This window comes from Oncorhynchus nerka, linkage group LG10 (genome assembly GCF_034236695.1).
Source record: "Oncorhynchus nerka isolate Pitt River linkage group LG10, Oner_Uvic_2.0, whole genome shotgun sequence".
Taxonomy (NCBI): Eukaryota; Metazoa; Chordata; class Actinopteri; order Salmoniformes; family Salmonidae; genus Oncorhynchus; species Oncorhynchus nerka.
Window position 1 is genome coordinate 64,601,613 of NC_088405.1, and position 22,885 is coordinate 64,624,497.

The following is a 22,885-nucleotide window of genomic DNA, read 5'->3' on the forward strand; positions in this document are numbered from 1 at the left end:
CTGTTTAAAGGCACAGTCAACTTAGTGTATGTAAACTTCTGACCCACTGGAATTGTGATACAGTGAATTATAAGTGAAATAATCTGTAAACAATTTTTGGAAAAATTACTTGTGTCATGGACAAAGTAGATGTCCTATCCGACTTGCCAAAGCTATAGTTTGTTATCAAGAAATTTGTTGAGTGGTTGAAAAACTAATGACTCCAACCTAAGTGTATGTAAACTTCCGACTTCAACTGTATCTGATATGGGCAGAAATCTTAAATTCTTGTTAATCTTACTGTCCTGTACAATTTACAGTAGCTATTACAGTGAAAGAATACCATGCAATTGTTTGAGGAGAGTACAAAATTATGAACTTTGAAAATGTAATAATAAACCAATTAGGCACAACATTTTGAACAGATATGCAATGGTTCATTGGATCAGTCTAAAACGTTACACATACACTGCTGCCATCTAGTGGCCAAAACCTAAATGGGGTGGAATAATACATTAGGACCTTTCTCTTGCATTTCAAAGATGATGGTACAAGATATTTTAACATATCTAATGTGTTGTATTCTCCTACATTAATTTCACATTTCCACAAATGTCAATGTGTTTCCTTTCAAATGGTATCAAGAATATGCATATCCTTGCTTCGGGTCCTGAGCTGCAGGCAGTTAGATTTGGGTATGTCATTTTAGGTGAAAATTGAGGGAAAAGGGTCAGATCCTTTTGAAAAACAACATCTGAAAGGGACCCAAGACACCAAGTTTATTCATAATCTTAAATATAGTTATTACAATATTTTCTAGAGATCACAAGATACAGAGAACTATACACCCCACCGTTGCTGTCTGGCTTTGCCCATCTGGGGCCCTGTGTTTTGTACAATCATGACTAAACACAGGGCCCCAGATGAGAATTACACCCAACATTTAAGCAGTTGTCTATGGATGGTGGTGGACCATCTGACATAAGAAAAAGGGTACCATGTGATTAATAAAACTAAAGATTAAAATCCAAGCATGTCACATGATTGCGCAAAACACAGGGCTCTAATCATTCATGACATATATTTGTGGTATTTTCACCCTCCCCTTTTTGACAGTCACATGAACAGTTTATACTGTCCCGTGACCTGCACCGAACAAATAGAGGCGGCAAGTAGACAGCATCATATATGCAAGCTGCTCAATGTCTATGGGCATATGTAGAATACATTTGAATTACATCTGTTTAGATTTAGGCATTTCTGTTTAATATCTTATGCGCTATTGGATAATATGTATGTCGCCTATGCTACCTATGGCCAGTAGTTTTCAAATCTACTAAAATCAACTATTAACTAACAAAACACTCGTGTTAATGTTGTTAAATTACGTCATCATTTAGCTGTGAACTAATAAGCGGGCAGTCTCCGAGACAGAGGACGACTGAGGAGGTTTTTAACAAGCGGAAGTGCGCGCGCTGATTCTTGCTGACGGAGTTTAGGTGAGTTTCTGTTTTCATCTGGCTATACCTACCATACGGCATTATCGCAAAGCAAACAACACAATAAACAAATGTTTTATCATTAGTCAAACTACAAGTTTACGGAATTGCGAGGTTGAATTGTAGAATGACCTCACTGAGAACCGCTGTGTATCGCCGTTTCACTTCCCCTTTGTGGATACATGAAATTAAACATCAATTTGATACAATCGCGCAACTCTTAACGTTGCATGACCTTGAAGCATCATGTTTATGTAGAATGTCTGATGCTTTTCTGGTGGCTCATAGTTTTATTTAAAACCCTCCGCTCGCCCCTTCTATTTGAACCTAATTTTTTTGTTGTTGTAAATATAAAGCCATACTGTGTTTTCAGGAATATGTCCTATTGTCAGCGTTGCTACGAACTTATACAAATAATGACTCCATTTAACAGGGTTACAAAAGGTTCAGGGGACGTCTGAACCATCTAAAAATAAAACGCTTCTGCTGAAAGCCATGTCTAATGAACACACACCCCTCCTCGCCCATGGGGTATGTGGTCTGTCAGCAGACAATGCAGTGTGTGGCATAGGGGCGTCAGAGGGCACTGGGGAGGCCAGCACTCCTAATGCTGTACCTCGAAAGCTCAACACCTTCTTCGGGGTGATGGTGCCCACTGTCCTCTCCATGTTTAGCATTGTCCTCTTCCTCAGAACTGGTGAGTGCAGCATCTAGATGTCAGACAACTACAAATATAGGCTGTGAATGTGGAATTTTATTTACAGTGTGATGTGCAGTGATGCTTGCTGATGGTCAGAAACCGCTGTTGGCTTCAAGCTTTGCTAGATTATTTTTTTAAAGTGTGTGTAACTGTGCATGCATGTGAATGCATTAGGTTAATATATTGTGGTCCTGTAACAAGACTAATACTGTGTAATGATGTCTCCTATAGGGTTTGTGGTTGGTCATGCGGGGCTCTTGCAGGGTCTTGTGATGCTGCTTGTAGCCTACACCATTATCTCCCTCACCATCTTGTCCATCTGTGCTATTTCCACCAACGGTGCTGTGCAGGGAGGTGGGGCCTATTGTATCCTTAACACCGGTTTGTTCTCACCCCCCCAAAACATTTTTTTTTTAGCAAGTGTTTTTTATTCCTCTTAAGTATTAGTGCAGTTTAAAACAGCTATGCTTTTACTATTCAATCTTGATGCCACAGTCTTTACAGTAATTCTAGCCCTTATCTTTAAGGGAAATTTCACCACGATTTGAACATTTTCATAATCTCCAATGCCACCAATCCAACATCGTGAAAATGGCGGGATTCTATGTTTTGTAGTAAAAAAGAGAACTGTTTCTGATGACATTTGGACACGGTAAAGACACGGTGGACCCCAAGAAGAGTAGCTACTGCATGTTCAACAGCTAATGGGGATCCTAATAAACTAAATGAAACATCATCTGATGCATCCAGGCCCAGCTTACCTAACAGACACGAAGGGGACATGCCCCGAGGCCCCCGACCTCCAGGTGTTTTGTGTTTTCCCCAAAATATTTTTTGGGGGGGCCCTGGAGGTAGGTGCCCCGGGCCCCGGAATGCATTAGTCCAGCCCTGTGTGCATCATATGATTTAACCAACTAAGCAGGTTGCTATGCTGACTTTTGCCTGCTCATAGTTTTAAAACCACATGACTCACTCCAGATCAGTGATATTTAACCCCTTGACCTATTGTCTGCCAGTCATGATTAGTCGATCTTTGGGCCCAGAGTTTGGAGGAAGCATTGGCCTCATGTTCTTCCTGGCCAAAGTGTGTGCATGTGGAGTGTATGTGCTTGGTCTGGTAGAGGCACTACTTGACATATTTGGTCAGGATCCAGGTTAGTTTTGACATTCTATAATTAACAGCCCAATATTTATAATTCCTAGCATGCATGCCATGTTTTGTGGTACTGCTTAAAAAAATCTACTGAATGTTTCTTAGAAGGTTGGTGCCTCATTCATTCAAAGGAGTCATTCCACCATGTGTCCATCTGACATCTTATCAACTTCTATGTCCCACTCCCACCTCAGCGTCCTCCTCTGCGTTTCGAGTGCTTCCCCAGGGCTACTGGTACACAGTGCTGTACTCTTCCATAGTTCTCCTGCTGGTTCTGATGGTGTGCCTAGTAGGCGCCCACATCTTCGCCCGCACCTCCTTCCTCATCCTGCTGGTGGTGACCATCTCCCTTCTGTCCATCTACATCAGCCCCCTGGCGCTGACCACGCCCCTAAAGTTCCTCATCACCCACCAGGGCCCTGGCAACCAGACCCTCACCTACAATGCCAGCTACACAGGCTTCAACGGCACCACGCTGAAGGACAACCTGGGCTGTGAGTACTGGCTGCCTGGGGTCAAAGGTCAGGGGGGGACGGTGTGATAGTACTTAGGTACACTGTATAGGGAACCGCGTGCTATTTCAGATGCATTCTAGTTATAGTAAGCCTTGATAGGGAAGTTGAACTGGATGTGTAAAAAGTCGTTAGTTTTATGGTTTGAGAGAGCTGTTGTAGAAATGGTGTTCTTCCTCTTTCTTATCCTTAGCGGGCTACACTGTGGACTACAGCACTGGTAAAGTCATGTCATTCGCCACCGTGTTCGCTGTCATGTTCACCAGCTGCACCGGAATCATGGCCGGAGCCAACATGTCAGGTACTGTCCACACACATTAAAACTCATGCCAGCTGGTGGATATTACAACTACAAATAGTTGTCATTAACAACTTTCCATATGCATTCTGAATCAAGGTAATGGAATCTTTTAGTTCCAGGGCAAATCCACGGTAACCAATTACCCTGAGTAAGTGAATTTGTTAGATATTACTGCATTGTCAAACTAGAAGCACAAGCATTTCGCTACATCTGCACAGTTGTACAATTTTCTATGGAAATTGTTGAAAGTAGTCTTGTGTTTTGTTCAACTTGGAAATCAATGTGTTTTTGTTTGGTATACATTTTGAGTCTTAGCATAATTGTGTTACCATGGAATTGCCCTCCATTACTTCACATCTCATTTAAGCTTCATGTAGACTCAAACTTGACATGTTCCACCATCTTCCCCTCAATCTGTTGTCTGTAGGAGAGCTGAAGAACCCCAGTGCTGCCATTCCCAAAGGCACCATTATTGCAGTCCTCTACACCTTCATAGTCTATGTCCTGCTCTTCATCCTGGCCAGCTCAACATGTGAAAGGTCTGAATTGATGGGCTGTTATTGAGGCTTGGAATGGTTGGAACTCTGTCACCTATCTAATTTTCTCATAATTTAATACCCGCATATTAATCATACTGAAACAATGTAGTTTAATACAGCCAACTAATGAATGTCTTTTGTTTAGGACCCTGTTGGCTCAGGATTACGGGTTCTTCCAGCGTATAAACATCTGGCCTCCATTTGTCACCATCGGGATCTATTGTTCTGCCCTGTCAGCAGCCATGTGCTCTCTGATTGGGGCGTCCCGGATCCTCCACGCCCTCGCACTGGACCAACTCTTTGGTAAGATGTTGTTGAACAAGTTTCACATTAAAAGACAGGCTATTTCTGCAACAGAGTAAAGGACATGTTTTTGTTTAATATAAAATAAGGAGCATGCTTTGATGTTGTGTTACCCGTAGGTTTTCCATTGGCTCCTGCTGCTATCACATCCAGCTCAGGCAACCCATGGGTGGCAGTGCTCTACACCTGGGGGTTGGCACAGGTGAGGAGAAGCGATGGGTGTATCGTATTTAGCTATGCAGTACTACTTTTAATATTCTACAGGCTCTGAGACTTGTGTCTTTGGTGTGACTGTGTAGTGTGTGGTGTTTGCAGGCCAGCTTAATGCCATAGCTGGCCTGGTGACAGTATTCTACCTGCTGGCCTATGCTGCTGTCGACCTGGCCTGTCTGGCTCTGGAGTGGGCATCGGCCCCCAACTTCAGGTAATCAAACACTAGCATCATGCTGTACAATCTGTTATAAAAAAAGAAGACATTGACCTCATTGTGTGATGATGCTGTCCTTAGTGAAGTAGTGTTTAACTAGAATACTTTTGACCATCAATGTCCAGTTTTCACCCATCTTTCACCTGTTTTACCTGTCTCCCTGTCTTCACCAGGCCCACTTTCCAGGTGTTCTCCTGGCACACATGTCTGCTGGGCATCCTAAGCTGTCTGGTGATGATGTTCGTCATTAACCCGGTCTACTCCTCAGCCAGCATCGTCCTCCTCTTAATGCTGTTGCTTTTCCTGCACTACAGATCACCAACCAGCAGCTGGGGATACATCAGCCAGGCTCTCATCTTTCATCAGGTGCCAGTACATACAAACACACATTTACAGTGGGGCAAAAAAGTAGGAAACAGCGTAGAAAAATATTTTGCATCAGAAAATGAAAATCTGTTTTCTAAATTGGACAAGTTCAGGTAGTTCTTCCCATTGCAAAATATTTTCTCTACTGAACACGACCCAGGAACTGGCCCATACAGTGGGGCAAAAAAAGTATTTAGTCAGCCACCAATTGTGCAAGTTCTCCATCTTAAAAAGATGATAGAGGCCTGTCATTTTCATCATAGGTACACTTCAAGGGTACACCAGTTCCTGGGTCGTGTTCAGTAGAGAAAATATTTTGCAATGGGGAAGAACTACCTGAACTTGTCCAATTTAGAAAACAGATTTTCATTTTCTGATGCAACATGTTTTTCTACGCTGTTTCCTACTTAACAGGACCCTGGGGTGTGTCACTGCTGTCATACTTGATGCTTTGAATCTGGTTTCCACCCATTCCACCTCTCCTGTAGGTGCGTAAGTATCTGCTGATGCTGGACGTGAGGAAGGACCATGTGAAGTTCTGGAGGCCCCAGGTGTTGTTGATGGTGGCCAACCCTCGCTCCTCCTGCCAGCTCATCAACTTTGTCAACCAGTTGAAGAAGGGCGGGCTGTTTGTTCTGGGACACGTGAAGCTGGGAGATCTGGGTAATATTATATGGATGGTGACGGGAATTCTGGTGCCAGCGGAATCGTGATTGACTTACAATAAATGCTTGTCATGTTTATGACCACATGAAACCTAAAGCTTCTACTATTTGATACAAAAATGAGTAATCTACAGTAAGTGGGATATTCCTAGAAATATGACATTTCTATTCATAGACAATTCATTGAACATTTTATGGAAACTAGTCAGGCTCTTCTTTTGTTTGGGAATCAAGGCAGTCCAGTCACTCGGCCAGCCTCTCATCTGTGTTTCAGACACCCTGCCCTCTGACCCTGTCCAGCAGCAGTATAACTTCTGGCTGAGTCTGGTGGATAAGCTGGGGGTGAAGGCCTTCGTGGATCTGACTCTGTCCCCCTCTGTGAGGCAGGGAACACAGCATCTGCTCCGTATCACCGGCCTGGGTGAGTTACATATCCTCCTGCTTACCATTCTGGGTCGTATTGTTGTCCTGTTGATTTCTCCTCTTCACACACAACTGTGTCGGGAAGAGTATTGACACGACATATTCATTATGATATTACTACTTTGGAAAATGGAACATAAAACAGTTTTACCCGTCAAGCAATATACTTTTTAGTGCATTTGATTGTCCTCCTCCACTCTTATCTTTTCAAGGCGGCATGAAGCCCAACACTCTGGTCTTGGGGTTCTACGACAGTTGCACCCCTGAGGACTACTTCCTCCAAGACCCTGCCTTCTGTGAGTCAAAAGGGTCTGGAGGGGATGATTTTGGGGTGGATCTGCCCTCTCTGCAAGCCCACTTCCCCCCGGTCCGCCATGTGGAGAGCCCACGCTGGCTCACGTCAGAGGAGTATGTGGGAATCATCTCGGATGCCATCAAGATGAGTAAGAACGTGTGTCTGGGCCGCTATTTCTTCCAGCTGCAGGGAGAGGGCATGGGGACCAAGATGGACGGGGCCGCAAGGATCATTGACGTGTGGCCCCTCAACCTGCTGCAGCCGAGCAGCACGTCTGCAGCCTCCGTGGACGTGTGCAGTCTCTTCCTGCTGCAGATGGCGTGTGTTCTCAACATGGCCAGCAGATGGCGCCATGCCAGAATGAGAATTTTCCTGTGTGTGGAGGCAGAGTCCAGCGACCAGGGTTGGGTGGTTAAAGAGGAGACCTACCGGGAGCTGTTGAGGAAGCTGAGGATCAGGGCCTCCATCAAGATAGTGCCCTGGGACTCTGTGGTGCAGCTCTACGGACAGAAACAGACACAGGACCCAGGGCTGGAGGACCTGACGAAGCCGGCCCAGGCCCTTTCAGAGGACTTCCAGTCTGCAGTCAACAGGATGCTGATGGAGCACAGTGCTGAGGCTGCTGTCCGCTTCCTGTATTTACCACGCCCCCCTGCTCACTCCAGCCAATCACACACATATCTCAGTCAGCTGGAAGCTGTGACTTATGGTTTAGGCCCAACCCTCTTGATTCATGGTCTCACCCCAGTCACGTGCACTGAGCTTTGAGTGTGTCACTGTGTTAATGGGATCAAAATGTCATGTAATTCACTTAATCCTGAACATGATAGAAAGGGCAGTCTAAATGCTTACAATATGAGCTACTTTACATAACATACTTTTTAGTTAGAAAATAAACACACATGCACACTACACAATGGGACCTATAAGTATAGTTCTGTTCCCTGGGCATGTAGTTTCACATTTTGTATTGTAACTCATTGACACATCCACTCATTTCTCAAATGAACACATTCAACACCTAGTCAGTCACAGTGGTACCTACCTACTTTCTGTAATATATTTATTTGTTAACTGTAATTTAATGGAGTACTTGTCTCATGCCTTTCTGTTGGTTGGGTAATAATATAAATACATTTATGCTGTGCCTGATATAGCAGATGTAGTTTTCATAAAAAACCTCCGCTCTGGAATTAACCGTGTGGCCTGAGAGTGACACTGATTCAGTGTGAGTGAATGTTACATGTCAGTAGATCAAATGGTCTGTTCTGTGGCACAGGACCAAAGAATAATCATATGATAGGTTGAATGGTGATGGAGGGAAAATGGATTCTGAAATCCAGAAAGGGATTTGCTAACTAGCTATGGAAATTAGAATGTTGTGTTCCTTGTGTTCTTTTTTGTTATTTGATGCTGGTACAATCGCTTTCCATTGATCCCTTTTCCCAGTGTATTCCTCTTCAGATTGTGACCCAGTTTGGGAGAGCTCATGAGTGTCTTTGGACCAAATGATCTCTTATGATTTTGGGTCACTCACCAATTGGTCGTGCTTGAAATGCTGCTTCTTCGGACTACTATGTGGTCCATGATGGAACATGAATTCAAACTTCCTGAAACCGCTATGAACTACATTAGTGCCTAATGCTTGACAATATTGTCATAATACACAAGCATTAAGCCACTGGCAGGCAGACTAAATATGGATTGCTGATGTATTTAGTCTAATTTATAATGCATCACCCTTCTACCAAATGCTAAGGATCATGCCATTCATTTGTTACTTGGGGAAATGATTTATATTTTTATGCTGTCTTGCTATATTTTTCTTATGTACAGATTTGGAAACCATGTTACTGCAAGGAGTTTGGTATCTATGAAAACTTTAGACTAATTTAGAGGCATGTAGTTGGCGCTATATGAAAGCTTACACATTTCACAACTTGTGGTGGGATGTTTGTGCTTAAGCAGAAATAGTTTCCTCTTTACAGTCCTATGAAGTTACTGTATATTTCTGACTCTGCTCAGAATCCATGTACTGTTCTCAGGTTGTGCCACACAGACTGTTCTCTAGAGTCTGTGGACTGATCAGTGAGTGCCAGACAGGCTGCTTGTGAGTTAATAAGGACTCTGTCCAAGCAAATGACGCAATAGAAAATGTCAAAAACCAAAGTAATTACATTAAACATGCGTTTTTATAACATACTGTTTCCTTTACACATATGTTACTCAGTAACAACAATTTGACAGTCATTTGTGAATGGGTTGGCAAAAGGCAATAAAATAAACAAAAGTAATTGTCTTTCTATTTATTTCTAAGAAAATTGAGAAAAATGTGACGTTTGATACCAAAAATTGTACTCTGTTAAAAGTCCAAATCAACCAGAACATGCATATGTTCAAGCATTCAGTTATAATGTTGTAGTCTATATCCCTAATAAGTATATAGCTAATATATGTACTGTAGAAGCCTGTTTGAGAGTCTCCCACAGATCATACTCTGCTGCACTCAGGCTATATAGTTCATGATGGATTTGGGGTCAGCTTGTTTACATCACATCAACATTACACAATCTCTTTCCTATTACCAATACCTTTCAATGGCAGTCAATGCACAAACAGTAACATTGATTAATTAGTTCTCTACATATGAAGTAAAACTTCTCATATCAATTTCCAATATGACCTCTTTAAAGCACCACCAACGTTTCAGTAGCAACCTCCTTTGCACTCCTTAGTCCTCTTTGCTTGCCGAAAGTTCTGTCATTTCATCAATTTTCTTCTCCATGCTCTGTGCAAATTTCTCTGTCTGCTTCACACAGTAGGATGAAAGGCGTAGCCAATCAGGGAAGAAAATGGACAGAGCAATGTTCTGTGGGATGGCAAAGAGAGACTGAGATATTTACAATCACATAAAATAGTCTAGTATATTCTGCATGGCTCATTTTTGGCTAAGGTAACAAATACGTATAGAGTAGTTTGTTTTGAATATTTTAGTGGATAAGAGGAGTTCCTACTTGAAGAGCGTGAGAGACACAGCCGCTGGTGTAGCTAGAGTGACCCACTGTGTTCAGAGCTTCACGGGCAAAAGCACTTGCACTCTTCAACAACAGGTTGGGGGGCAAGTTGTGGGTCATGTTAGTGGACACCATAAAGGGAGCTACACACTAAAGGAGAGGAAATTAAGAAAGCACAAGCGATTGGAAGAAACACAAAGATGCAAGGAAGGATACTGTAACAGGAGTGCATGTGATACAAAATTCTTAAAGTATTTTACCTGAACTGTTATTCCCTGTGACTTGTACTCTGAATTCAGAGATCTGGAAAAATATGTCACAAAAATCTGCCAAGAAAAGAATGGATAACATTGATCCTCTGTAGCTGTTATAGAGCATGTCACTGACAACACCAGGATAGTGGGTTTGATTCCCGGACCATCCGTATGTAAAATGTATGCATGCATGACTGTAAGTCACTTTGGACAAAAGCATCTGCTGAATGGCATATACAGTTGAAGTTGGAAGTTTATATAAATCTTAGCCAAATACATTTAAACTTAGTTTCACAATTCCTGAATTTAATCCTAGTAAAAATTCCCTGTCTTAGATCAGTTAGGATCACCACTTTATTTTAAGAATGTGAAATGTCAGAATAATAGTAGAGATTTATTTCAGATTTTATTTCTTTCATCACATTCCCAGTGGGTCAGAAGTTTACATGCACTCAATTAGTATTTGGTAGCATTGCCTTTAAATTGTTTAATTGGGTCAAATGTTTCAGGTAGCCTTCCACAACCTTTCCACAATAAGTTGGGTGAATTTTGGCCCATTCTTCCTGACAGAGCTGGTGTAACTGAGTCAGGTTTGTAGGCATCCTTGCTAGCACATGCTTTTTCAGTTCAGCCCCAAAAAATGATATAGGATGAGGTCAGGGCTTTGTGATGGCCACTCCAATACCTTGACTTTGTTGCCCTTAAAGCCATTTTGCCACAACTTTGGAAGTATGCTTGGGGTCATTGTCCATTTGGAAGACCCATTTTGACCAAGCTTTAACTTCCTGACTTCCTGTCTTGAGATGTTGCTTCAATATATCCGCATAATTAATCTCCTCATGATGCCATCTCTTTTGTGAAGTGCACCAGTCCCTCCTGCAGCAAAACACCCCCACAACATGATGCTGCCACCACCATTCTTCATGGTTGGGATGGTGTTCTTCGGCTTGCAAGCATCCCTCCCTTTTTCTCCAAACATAACAATGGTCATTATGGCCAAACAGTTCTATTTTTGTTTCATCAGACCAGAGGACCTTTCTCCAAAAAGCAGTGGCTTCTTCCTTGCTGAGCGGCCTTTCAGGTTGTGTCGATATAGGACTCGTTTTACTGTGGATATATATACTTTTGTACCTGTTTCCTCCAGTATCTTCACAAAGTCCTTTGCTGTTGTTCTAGGATTGATTTGCACTTTTCGCACCAAAGTACGTTCATCTCTAGGAGACAGAACGCGTCTCCTTCCTGAGCGGTATGACGGCTGCGTGGTCCCATGGTGTTTTTACATGTGTACTATTGTTTGTACAGATGAACGTGGTACCTTCAGGCGTTTGGAAATTGCTCCCAAGGATGAACCAGACTTGTGGAAGTCTACCATTTTTTTTCTTGAGGTCTTGGCTGATTTCTTTTGATTTTCCCATGATGTCAAGCAAAGAGGGACTGAGTTTGAAGGTAGGCCTTGAAATACATCTACAGGTACACCTCCAATTGACTCAAATGATGTCAATTAGCCTATCAGAAGCTTCTAAAGCCATGACATTGTTTTCTGACATTTTCCAAGATGTTTAAAGGCACAGTCAACTTAGTATATGTAAACATCTTACCCACTGGAATTGTGATACAGTGAATTACAAGTCAAATAATTTATTATAATAATAGTTAACAAGAAATTTGTGGAGTGGTTGAAAAATGAGTTTTAATGACTCCAACTTAAGTGTTTGTAAACTTCTGACTTCAACTGTGTATGCACTGAACAAAAAACTAAAGTGTTGGTCCCATGGTTCATGAGCTGAAATAAAAGATCACAGACATTTTCCATACGCGCAAAATGCTAGCTGAAATAAAAGATCACAGACATTTTCCATACGTGCAAAATGCTTATTTCTCTCAAATTTTGTGCACAAATTAGTTTACATCCCTGTTAGTGAGCATTTCTCCTTTGCCAAGATTGTCCATCCACCTGACAGGTGTGGCATATCAGGAAGCTAATTAAACAGCATGATCATTACCCAGGTGCACCTTGTGCCTGGGCCAATAAAAGGCCACTCTAAAATGTGCAGTTTTGTCACACAGCACAATGCCACAGATGTCTCAAGTTTTGAGACAGTGTGCAATTGGCATGCTAACTGCAGAAATGTCCACCAAAGCTGTTGCCAGAGAATTGAATGTTAATTTCCGTGAGAGGAATTACGTATTCACCTGATTTGTTTGATTTGAATAGTTAACAATATATACTTAACAACAGTAAGACATTTCTGTCCTACTAATGCTGTGTTTTTATGGTTACTCTAGCTTCCTGCAGCTAGTCTGGGTGTCGAGGACATGGGCTTTTACTAGAGATAGCTTGAGCTGACAATTGATTGATGTCTTGGTGATGAAAACTAAACAGCCACATTCCATTCTATGATTAGTGGTGAATTGTGTATGTACATGAGGTTGAGCGTGTATGTGTGTGATACATTGTGTATGTACATGAGGTTGAGCGTGTATGTGTGTGATACATTGTGTATGTACATGAGGTTGAGCGTGTATGTGTGTGATACATTGTGTATGTACATGAGGTTGAGCGTGTATGTGTGTGATACATTGTGTATGTACATGAGGTTGAGCGTGTATGTGTGTGATACATTGTGTATGTACATGAGGTTGAGCGTGTATGTGTGTGATACATTGTGTATGTACATGAGGTTGAGCGTGTATGTGTGTGATACATTGTGTATGCTTGAGTGAGAGAAAGTTAAGTGAAAGGGAGTGGCACCTTGGTGGCGGAGTAGAGAGACAGCATGGGTTGTGGTTGAGCACCTGCCTCTGAAGACATGTTGATGATCAGACCGTTCCCTCTGGGAAAGACAGGACAGGTAAATAAAGGGACAATTCCATAGATTGAAATCATTAATAAGATTCACGTTTCATTGACATCACCATGATGCATATGTACCTTGAAACCATGCGTGGGAGAACCAGTCTGGTCATCTGAGGAATGATAACGCCATCAGTACCATCACCAACATCTCCATAATCATCAGAATCCTCTTTCACCCCCATCACCATCATCATCCGCATCATGATCATCATGTTCAACAACACCAACGTTAATCTCCTAAATGTTAGCATTATATTTTTCACATAATGACCAAATATTAAAAGCTATGACTTTGTATGAGCCATACTCTAGTTTAGAAACATAAACCAAGACATGGACCATGCATAGAACTTCACAGAGGCAGTCTATAAGTCCTGACAGATCATCTCACCTGGGTGACAGAGAGGATGTTACAGTTGATCACATGGGTGATTCTCTGTGTTAGGGAGGAATGAAAACACAAATTAACTCAACTATTAACTGAAGTTTTAAATCAAACCATAGTACATTATTACCTTGTTAGAATCAAAATGGCACCCAAAACATGATATATACAGTTGAGGTCGGAAGTTTACATACACCTTAGCCAAAAACATTTAAACTTCGTTTTTCACAATTCCTGACATTTAATCCTTGTAAAAAACTCCCTGTCTTAGATCAGTTAGGATCACCACTTTATTTTAAGAATGTGAAATGTCAGAATAATAGTAGAGAGAATGATTTATTTCAACTTTAATTTCTTTCATCACATTCCCAGTGGGTCAAAAGTTTACATACACTCAATTAGTATTTGGTAGCATTGCCTTTAAATTGTTTAACTTGGGTCAAACGTTTCAGGTAGCCTTCCACAAGCTTCCCACAATAAGTTGGGTGAATTTTGGCCCATTCCTCCTGACAGAGCTGGTGTAACCGAGTCAGGTTTGTAGGCCTCCTTGCTCGCACACACTTTCAGGTCTGCCCAAAAATGTTCTATAGGATGAGGTCAGGGCTTTGTGATGGCCATTCCAATACCTTGACTTTGTTGTCCTTAAGCCATTTTGCCACAACTTTGGAAGTATGCTTGGGGTCATTGTCCATTTGGAAGACCCTTTTGCGACCAAGCTTTAACTTCCTGACTGATGTCTTGAGATGTTGCTTCAATACATTGACATAATTTTCCTGCCTCCTGATGTCATCTATTTTGTGAAGTGCACCAGTCCCTCCTGCAGCAAAGCACCCCCACAACATGATGCTGCCACCACCATGCTTCATGATTGGGATGGTGTTCTAAGGCTTGCAAGCATCTCTCCTTTTTCCTCCAAACATAACAATGGTCATTATGGCCAAACAGTTCTATTTTTGTTTCATCAGACCAGAGGACCTTTCTCCAAAAAGTACGATCTTTGTCCCCATGTGCAGTTGCAAACTGTAGTCTGGCTTTTTTATGGCGGTTTTGGAGCAGTGGCTTCTTCCTTGCTGAGTGGCCTTTCAGGTTATGTCGATATAGGACAGTGGATATAGATACTTTTGTACCTGTTTTCTCCAGCATCTTCACAAGGTCCTTTGCTGTTGACCTTGAATTGATTTGCACTGTTCGCACCAAAGTACGTTAATCTCTAGGAGACAGAACGCATCTTCTTCCTGAGCGGTATGACGGCTGCGTGGTCCCATGGTGTTTATACTCGCGTACTATTGTTTGTACAGATGAATGTGGTATCTTCAGGCGTTTGGAAATTGCTCCCAAGGATGAACCAGACTTGTGGGGGTCTACAATTTTTTTTATGATGTCTTGGTGATTTATTTAGATTTTCCCATGATGTCAAGCAAAGAGGTACTGAGTTTGAAGGAAATACATCCACAGGTACACCTCCAATTGACTCAGAAGCTTCTAAAGCCGTGACATTGTTTTCAGGAATTTTCCAAGCTGTTTAAAGGCACAGTCAACTTAGTGTATGTAAACTTCTGACCCACTGGAATTGTGATACAGTGAATTATAAGTGAAATAATCTGTCTGTAAACAATTGTTGGAAAATGTACTTATCAAGCACAAAGTAGATGTCCTAACCGACTTACCAAAACTATAGTTTGTTAAACAGGAAATTTGTGGAGTGGTTGAAAAACGAGTTTTAATGACTCCAACCCAAGTGTATGTAAACGTCCGACTTCAACTGTATACATAGACCATTAATGTGAGTGGGGGGGTGTGTGAATCCTACCTGCTCAGGGTTGGGAATGTCCAGGAAATGTACCAACTTGTCAGAATAGTTTATGCCTACATTGTTAACTGTAAATGAGGAGTGTCAGAATATATTTCTATGTAATTGATTATTACATTTCACTACTAACATCCATTGAAAGAGAGAAAAGCTACAGTGCCTTCAGAAAGTATTCACACCCCTTGATTTTCCCCACATTTAGTTGTGTTACAGCCTGAATTTAAAATGGATTCAATTGAGATGTGTTGTCACTGACCTACACACAACACCCCATAACGTCAAAGTGGAATTATGTTTTTAGAAATGTTTACAAATTCATTAAAAATGAAAATCTGAAATGTCTCAAGTCAATAAGTATTCAACCCCTTTGTAATGACAAGCCTAAATAAGTGCAGGAGTAAGAATGTGCTTAACAAGTCATAATAAGTTGCACAGGCTCTGTGTGAAATAATAGTGTTTAACATGATTTTGAATGACTACCTCATCCCTATACCCCACAAATACAATTATCTGTAAGTTCCCTCAGTTGAGCAGTGAATTTAAAACAACAGATTCAACCACAAAGACCAGGGAGGTTTTCATAATGACTCACAAAGAAGGGCACCTATTGGTAGATGGGTGAACATTTTTAAAAAGCAGACATTGAATATCCCCTAGAGGATGGTGAAGTTATTAATTACACTTTGGATGGTGTATCAATACACCCAGTCACTACAGAGATACAGGCATCCTTCCAAACTCCATTGCTGGAGACAAAGGAAACAGCTCAGAGATTTCACTATGGTGACTTTAAAACAAGTTACAGAGTTTAAGGAGCTGTGATAGGAGAAAACTGAGGATGGATCAACAACATTGTACTTTTTCCACAATACTATCCTAAATGAGAGTGAAAAGAAGGAAGCCTGTACAGAATAAAAATATTACAAAGCATGCATCCTGTTTGCAATAAGGCACTAAAGTAAAACTGCAAAACATGTTGCAAAGATATTAACTTTTTGTCCTTAATACAAAGTGTTGTTTGGGGTAAATCCAACATACACATCACTCAGTACCACTATTCATATTTTCAAGCATCATGGTGGCTGCATCATGTTATGGGTATGCTTATCATTGGCAAAGACTAGGGAGTTTTTTTTACGGGAAACAAATAAACAGAATAGAGCTAAGCACAGGCAAAATCCTAGAGGAAAACCTGGTTCATTCTGCTTTCCAACAGACACTGGGAGACAAATTCACCTTTCAGCAGGACAATAACCTCAAACACACTTGAGTTGCTTACCAAAATGACATTGAATATTCATGAGTGGCCTAGTTACGGTTTTGACTTATAATCGGCTTGAGAATCTATGGCAAGACTTGAAAATGGCTGTCTAGCAATAATCAACAATCAACTTGACAGAACTTGAAGAATTTTAAAAATGTGCAAATATTTTACATTCCAGGTGAGCAAAGCTCTTAGAGATTTTACCCAGAAAAACGAAATGTTATAATCGCTGCCAATGGTGATTCTAACATGTATTGACTCAGGGGTGTGAATACTTATGTAAATTAGATATTTCTGTATTTTATTTTCAATACATTTTCAAACATTTCTAAAAACATATTTCACTTTGTCATAATGGTGTATTTGTCACGCCTTGGTCTTAGTATTTTGTGTTTTCTTTAATTATTTGTTCAGGCCAGGGTGTGACATGGGTTTATTGTGTTGTCGTATTGGGGTTTTTGTAGGCATTGGGGATTGTGGCTGAGTAGGGGTGTATAGCATAGGCTTGGCTGCCTGAGGCGGTTCTCAATCAGAGTTAGGTGATTCTCGTTGTCTCTGATTGGGAACCATATTTAGGTAGCCTGGGTTTCACTGTGTGTTTGTGGGTGATTGTTCCTGTCTTTGTGTTAGTTAGCACCAGACAGGCTATATAGGTTTTCACGTTCCGTTTGTTGTTTTGTATATTTATTTAGTTATTTCATGTATCGTTCTATTTCATTAAAGAACATGAGTAACCACCACGCTGCATTTTGGTCCGACTCTCTTTCAACAGACGAACGCCGTACAGTATTGTGTTTTTTCAAATCAATTTTGAATTCAGGCTGTAACACAACACAATGTGGGGGTATGAATACTTTCTGAAGGCACTGTATGTTGACGGTAATAAGAGCACATTCTACATTTAATTGCAGACTAGCTTTAGTTCCTTTCTCATTTCCTGATTGTCGTCCCCTTTTTGACTCCTTGTTCTCTTCCTCCTATATATCATTGCCATAGGTTCCCTACCCAGGATGCCTATGTCCAGGTCCCGTAGTGCCTCAGCTATAGCAGGGTAGATGTCATGGCCCTCTGTGAAGTCTGTCTGGATGATCTGGGTCTGGCGTCCATGTTGGCTCTCTGGAACAAACATATTGACGTACAATTTCATATAAAGGGACAATTACATTTGCATATTGATCTTTTGTACCTCAACTCTTCATTTAGTTATGTTTTTCAATCTCAGCCCTTCACTCACCAATCTCCTTGGCGACAATGTGGAGTTTATCTTTTGACCGGCTGACCAGTACAATGTCCAGACCTCTTCTGGCCAACTGTAGTGTCCAGGAAGAAAGGCAACTGTTACGTGAGAAAACACTCATTTCACAAAGCACTTGAATTACATGCTTATGCATTCTTCTATCTCGTCTGTACACAGGCGAGAATCAGTAAAGACTCACCTCATTTGCATAAGCTTTGCCAATCCCTGCGGTAGCCCCTGTGACAACTGTAGAAAGGAGATCATGGTCAGAATTAGTTAGTCCGCAGACTTCCATAATTACTACTATTGTTGTGTCTCCTCATCCTCTGCAGTGAGAGGTCTCTGAGAGAGGTCAGGTCGGACATTGGGTATGACTGCAGGATGGAGGAACATTTAAGGATCTCTCTCTCTTCCTTTCACAATGCTGGCAGGAATGCTGCTATCCTGGTCTGCTCGGTGGAAGCATACTATCCTTTGTCATCAGATACTTGTAAAATTGTTTTATAGTGGCCTTTGTCAAGCACTGGCAACAACTTTTCTCCACCTGCTGCCAAAAATGTAAAAATATGTGCTGCAATAACCAACAGGAAAGTTATGTTTCCAAATGAGACTGAAGTGGACCAGTGCCCACACAAATCCTGTTCCACCTAACAGCAGATATCATCTTGTGCACAGGGCAAAGTAGTGAGCTGTAAAGTGGAATATGACCTGCCTCTCTCAGTCTTCCATTGAACAGGGCTAGGGTAAGGTGCACAGGGGAAACACTCCGGGTGGGTTTCACCAACATGGTTTAAAATAATCTAGGTTTTGTTTTTTTGTACGATTTATTATTGTAATTACTTAACGTTAATGACCCATTTATTATTTGTCCGCTAGCCACCTGATCATGGCACGTCAAAGAAGTTCAAATTTCTCCGCTTATGAAAAAAAACTATTGTCGGAGCTGATGGAGGAATTTAGTAACGTACTGGAGGATATAAAGACAGACAACACCACTGTCAAAAAGAAGGAAGACGCCTGGGCAATTTTATGCGACAAATGTAATGGATCGGCACGGATTAAAGAGAAGAGGGACCCAAATTGGATGAAAGCGTGCTGGAAAACAATTAAAGGCGAAAGCCAAAAAGGATGCGGCAGAGGAGAGGCGGGGGCTATTTCAGACCGGAGGGGGGCCCCCGTCCAATGGAATTGATCCTCTCTCCCAGAAGATATGCGAGATGATTCCTCAGCAGTTTGCCCCTCTCCATAACCCCTATGATGACGACGGACAACTTGACCCACCAATATTTAGTAAGCATAAATAACTGTTAAATATCAATGCCTATAATGCATGTTAAAACTAACGTTAACACTACTTCACTACAATGTTACCGTTGTCAGGCCCGTTACAGCATGTTGCATAACATCATCATTCGTACCAAGGCAATATCATAAACCACAATTCAATTGTTGTACAAAATGGGCACGTAAATAGCCCACTAATGAGTTAATTATCAGAAAACTCAACAGGTCTCTAATTATTCTCTGAGGAACTCGTTTTGGTCTCTCCGCAGTAGATATGCTGTCATTTGATCAGTTCAACCACCTCAAGTGGCAGTTTAGAATTAATCTCCAATCTAAATGTATATAATTTTTTAATTCATTTAGCAACAGGTTTACAATTCATCTAGGTTTAAAGTGAAAACTAAACGTAGATTATAGGAATGATGTAATTTAACTCGGATTAATTTAAAACTAGGTTTAACATTTGGTGCAACAAGATTAATAGATAAACCTTGATTTAACCCAGTTTAAGAGTTAATCCATGTTGGTTTAACCCACCCTCAGTCTACTGTAGTAATTTGTTTTTATCTTGTAGAGAATGTCTAAAGAATCATGTAAAATAGCCATCACTATGACTAAAAAGAGAATGCATTTATTTTCATAAATAAACAAATATCAGTCTACTGTAAAAATAGCTTCCTTTACATAACATGTAGCCTGCCTTACCTGCCCATTGTCCATATGCCTTTAAATCAGTTTGCCAAACTTTTGACAGCACATATACTCTGAATCCACACCAGCAAATCCAGGACCATTTGAGCATGTAATACAGCACTGTGAAGCCACCTATGAACACCAATCCCCTCACAAGCATCGAGTCTGATACAGTATCCATGTCTGGGCAAATTTCACTCACACTTCAGCAGACAGTTCTTCAAAAATATTAACTTTGGCTGGTTTTATAGTAGAAATGAACATGCTTACTTAGACATAAAACGTGCAACGCTCCGCCCAAGAATCTTGATCTAATCGGCGCATTGGTCAGGAATATTTCCTGGTGCGTCATCTCAGCAAATCAATAGGCAAAAGCAGTATGACGCTATTCCGCACCGTAATCGTCGTCCTCCACAAGAGCAATACCAAAGAGGAAAATGCGAAGCGAGAGGTTTTACTCTGGCCCAAAAATGCCCAATAAATTTCTATGAGGTTATTTTGGACCTGAGTTTGTCGCCTGCCTTCCAGCATTTGGGACAATGACTCCCATTGTTAGGGCGGAGACATGGTCATATTGTCATTATATATAGAGCTCTGGCTATACAAATACTACAGTTTTTAGCTTCCTGTGAAAATCAGTGTAACTGCAAAAATATACTTAAGTATCAAAAGTAAAAGTAGAAATCATTTCAAATGTCTTATTTTAAGTAAACCAAAAGGCACGATTTTCTTGTTTGTTTTACTTTATAGATAGCCAGGGGCACACTCCAACAATCAGACATAATTGACGAGTGAAGCATTTGTGTTTAGTGAGTCCGCCAGATCAGAGCCAGTAGGGATGACCAGGGATGTTATTTTGATAAATGCATGAATTGGACCATTTTCCTGTCCTGCATTCAACATGTAAGGAGTAGTAAAAAGCACATGATTTTCTCTATGAATGCAGTCAGGGTTGAGTAGGTTACTTTCTAAATGTAATCCGTTACGTTACAAGTTACCTGTCCAAAATTGTAATCAGTAACGTAATTTTGGATGACCCCAAACTCAGTAAAGTAATCTTATTACATTCCATTACTTTTAGATGACTTTCCTCTTAAGCGGCATTAGAAGAAGACAAAAATGTATGTTACAAATTTAAATACATCTTTTGCAGGTTAAATCAATGTTAAAGTTTACATAGCTGGCCATATATGGATGTTAAAATGTACTTTATGGGTTGGTTATGTGGCTTCTTCTAACCCATCACTTTCTACTACATATAATAATATGATTAAATTCTATCTTTACATTAAAACCAAAGTTTATCAGAATTCCATTCATTCCAATAAATGTTATACCCCTTGACCTTCAAGAATAGGACTTGGAAATACAGAAGTATAGATTAGCCAAATTGTTTTACCTGAGCATGACCTCAAAACTAAGGACTTATTAGCTATCCCTACTCTGTTGTTTATGATTTTGTTGTCATGGAGGACTGATTGGGCTCATTGATTCGAGTTGAAAAATAAGTGCTGTGGGTGTGCAAAGCTTTCATCAAGGCAAAGGGTGGCTACTTTGAAGAATCTAAAATATATTTAGATTTGTTTAACACTTTTAACACATGATTCCATATGATTCCATATGTGTTATTTCATAGTTCTGATAGTTTTGTTGTCTTCACTATTATTCTACAATGTAGAAAATAGTACAAATAAAGAAAAACCCTTGAATGAGTAGGTGTTCTAAAACTTTTGACCGGTAGTGTATATATAATTTATAAGTCCAAAAATAGATGTAGCAACTACAGATTGCTAATTTAAGTCTATCAAAAGTGTGCAGGTTTGAGAATGTGTCTATTAGGCCTATGGATTATTTTTTTATCAGCATGAATTGGATTGAGCAATAAAAGCCCCGTTTTTAATCCATAGGCTTGGATCTGCACTATGTAGTTGTTGCAAGAGCGCATTTTTCACTGGCTGTCCACTGGTTTCAAAAACAATGATTAATGGGCAGCTTAAACTTCTTGAATTCAAACATTATTGGGTTCAAATACACATTTAGATTTGTGAAGAGCCGTCCACAACAACCACAATCCGTAAGGCGCAAATAGCTAAATGAGAGAGCAGCAGTGTGATTCACATCAATGTGCTAACGTTAAGTAAATATCTGTAATGAGCAGGTCTCGAACCCTCGACCTTCGACCCCTAGGTCCGGCGCACTATAGACTGTGCCGCAAAAGCATGCTCGTGCGGCAAAGTCAATTTCCAGGCTTATAAACCCAGGGTCGTTACACTACTCCCTCCTTTCCTTGCGCTAGTTTGCGACTCTACGTTTTACAGGAACGCGCTCACCGGCCAAGCACACGCACTGTCGTGGATGCGAGGTCAGATCACTTCTTCCAATGTAATGAAACAGCAGGGAGCAGGTCTCGAACCCTCGACCTTCGGCGCACTATCGACTGTGCCGCAAAAGCATGCTCGAACGGCAGAGTCGATTTCCGATTTTATAAACCCAGGGTCGTTACATATCAATAAGTGATATCCATATCGCCGTAGACTACACCACTATTGTCGACCTTACCTCCAAGCGTTTATTCAAATTGTATAATCTTTGGAATGCCGACAGTAGTCGCACCATTGGAAGATTTATCTTGGACTGTAGCCTACAAAAGTATATTCCTGCTCTTATCCCGCGATCCATCAAACACATTTGGTGTGTCATCAAAGTGGTCTCTGATTTGTTGTCAGACTCGCTCAGGTCGAACAAATTTAAATGTGCGCCTTTTTTCAATGCTGATTTGAATGTCATTGAGAAAACAGAGAACTGTCAAATATTTTTTTCTCACAAATATCCTTTCAAAATTTAAAAGTAATCCACGAAGTAATCATCTAGTTTTTCCAAAATATCCGTAATCTGATTACGATATTTTTGCTGTGATATAACAGA

General features: G+C 40.9%; 2 protein-coding genes across 2 annotated transcripts; one reads left to right on the forward strand and one right to left on the reverse strand.

The window, feature by feature from the left end:
- Nucleotides 1-1,182: 1,182 nt before the first annotated feature.
- Nucleotides 1,183-9,456, forward strand: LOC115135837 (solute carrier family 12 member 9-like). The gene is made up of 14 exons (XM_029670965.2): nt 1,183-1,478; nt 1,912-2,175; nt 2,410-2,544; nt 3,195-3,332; nt 3,526-3,825; nt 4,037-4,144; nt 4,572-4,683; nt 4,829-4,986; nt 5,106-5,188; nt 5,286-5,410; nt 5,587-5,779; nt 6,268-6,442; nt 6,719-6,865; nt 7,080-9,456. The coding sequence occupies exons 2-14, from the start codon at nt 1,974-1,976 to the stop codon at nt 7,928-7,930; spliced, it is 2,727 nt and encodes a 908-aa protein (XP_029526825.1). The 5' UTR covers nt 1,183-1,478; nt 1,912-1,973; the 3' UTR covers nt 7,931-9,456.
- On the reverse strand, nt 9,336-20,244 carry LOC115135838 (very-long-chain 3-oxoacyl-CoA reductase-B-like). Its single transcript, XM_029670966.2, has 11 exons — nt 19,973-20,244; nt 18,183-18,229; nt 17,981-18,056; nt 17,752-17,862; nt 15,483-15,550; nt 13,679-13,723; nt 13,363-13,397; nt 13,183-13,264; nt 10,437-10,502; nt 10,177-10,326; nt 9,336-10,031 (listed from the first exon to the last, which is right to left on the reverse strand). The coding sequence occupies exons 1-11, from the start codon at nt 20,139-20,141 to the stop codon at nt 9,894-9,896; spliced, it is 987 nt and encodes a 328-aa protein (XP_029526826.1). The 5' UTR covers nt 20,142-20,244; the 3' UTR covers nt 9,336-9,893.
- Between the last annotated feature and the right edge of the window lie 2,641 nt (nt 20,245-22,885).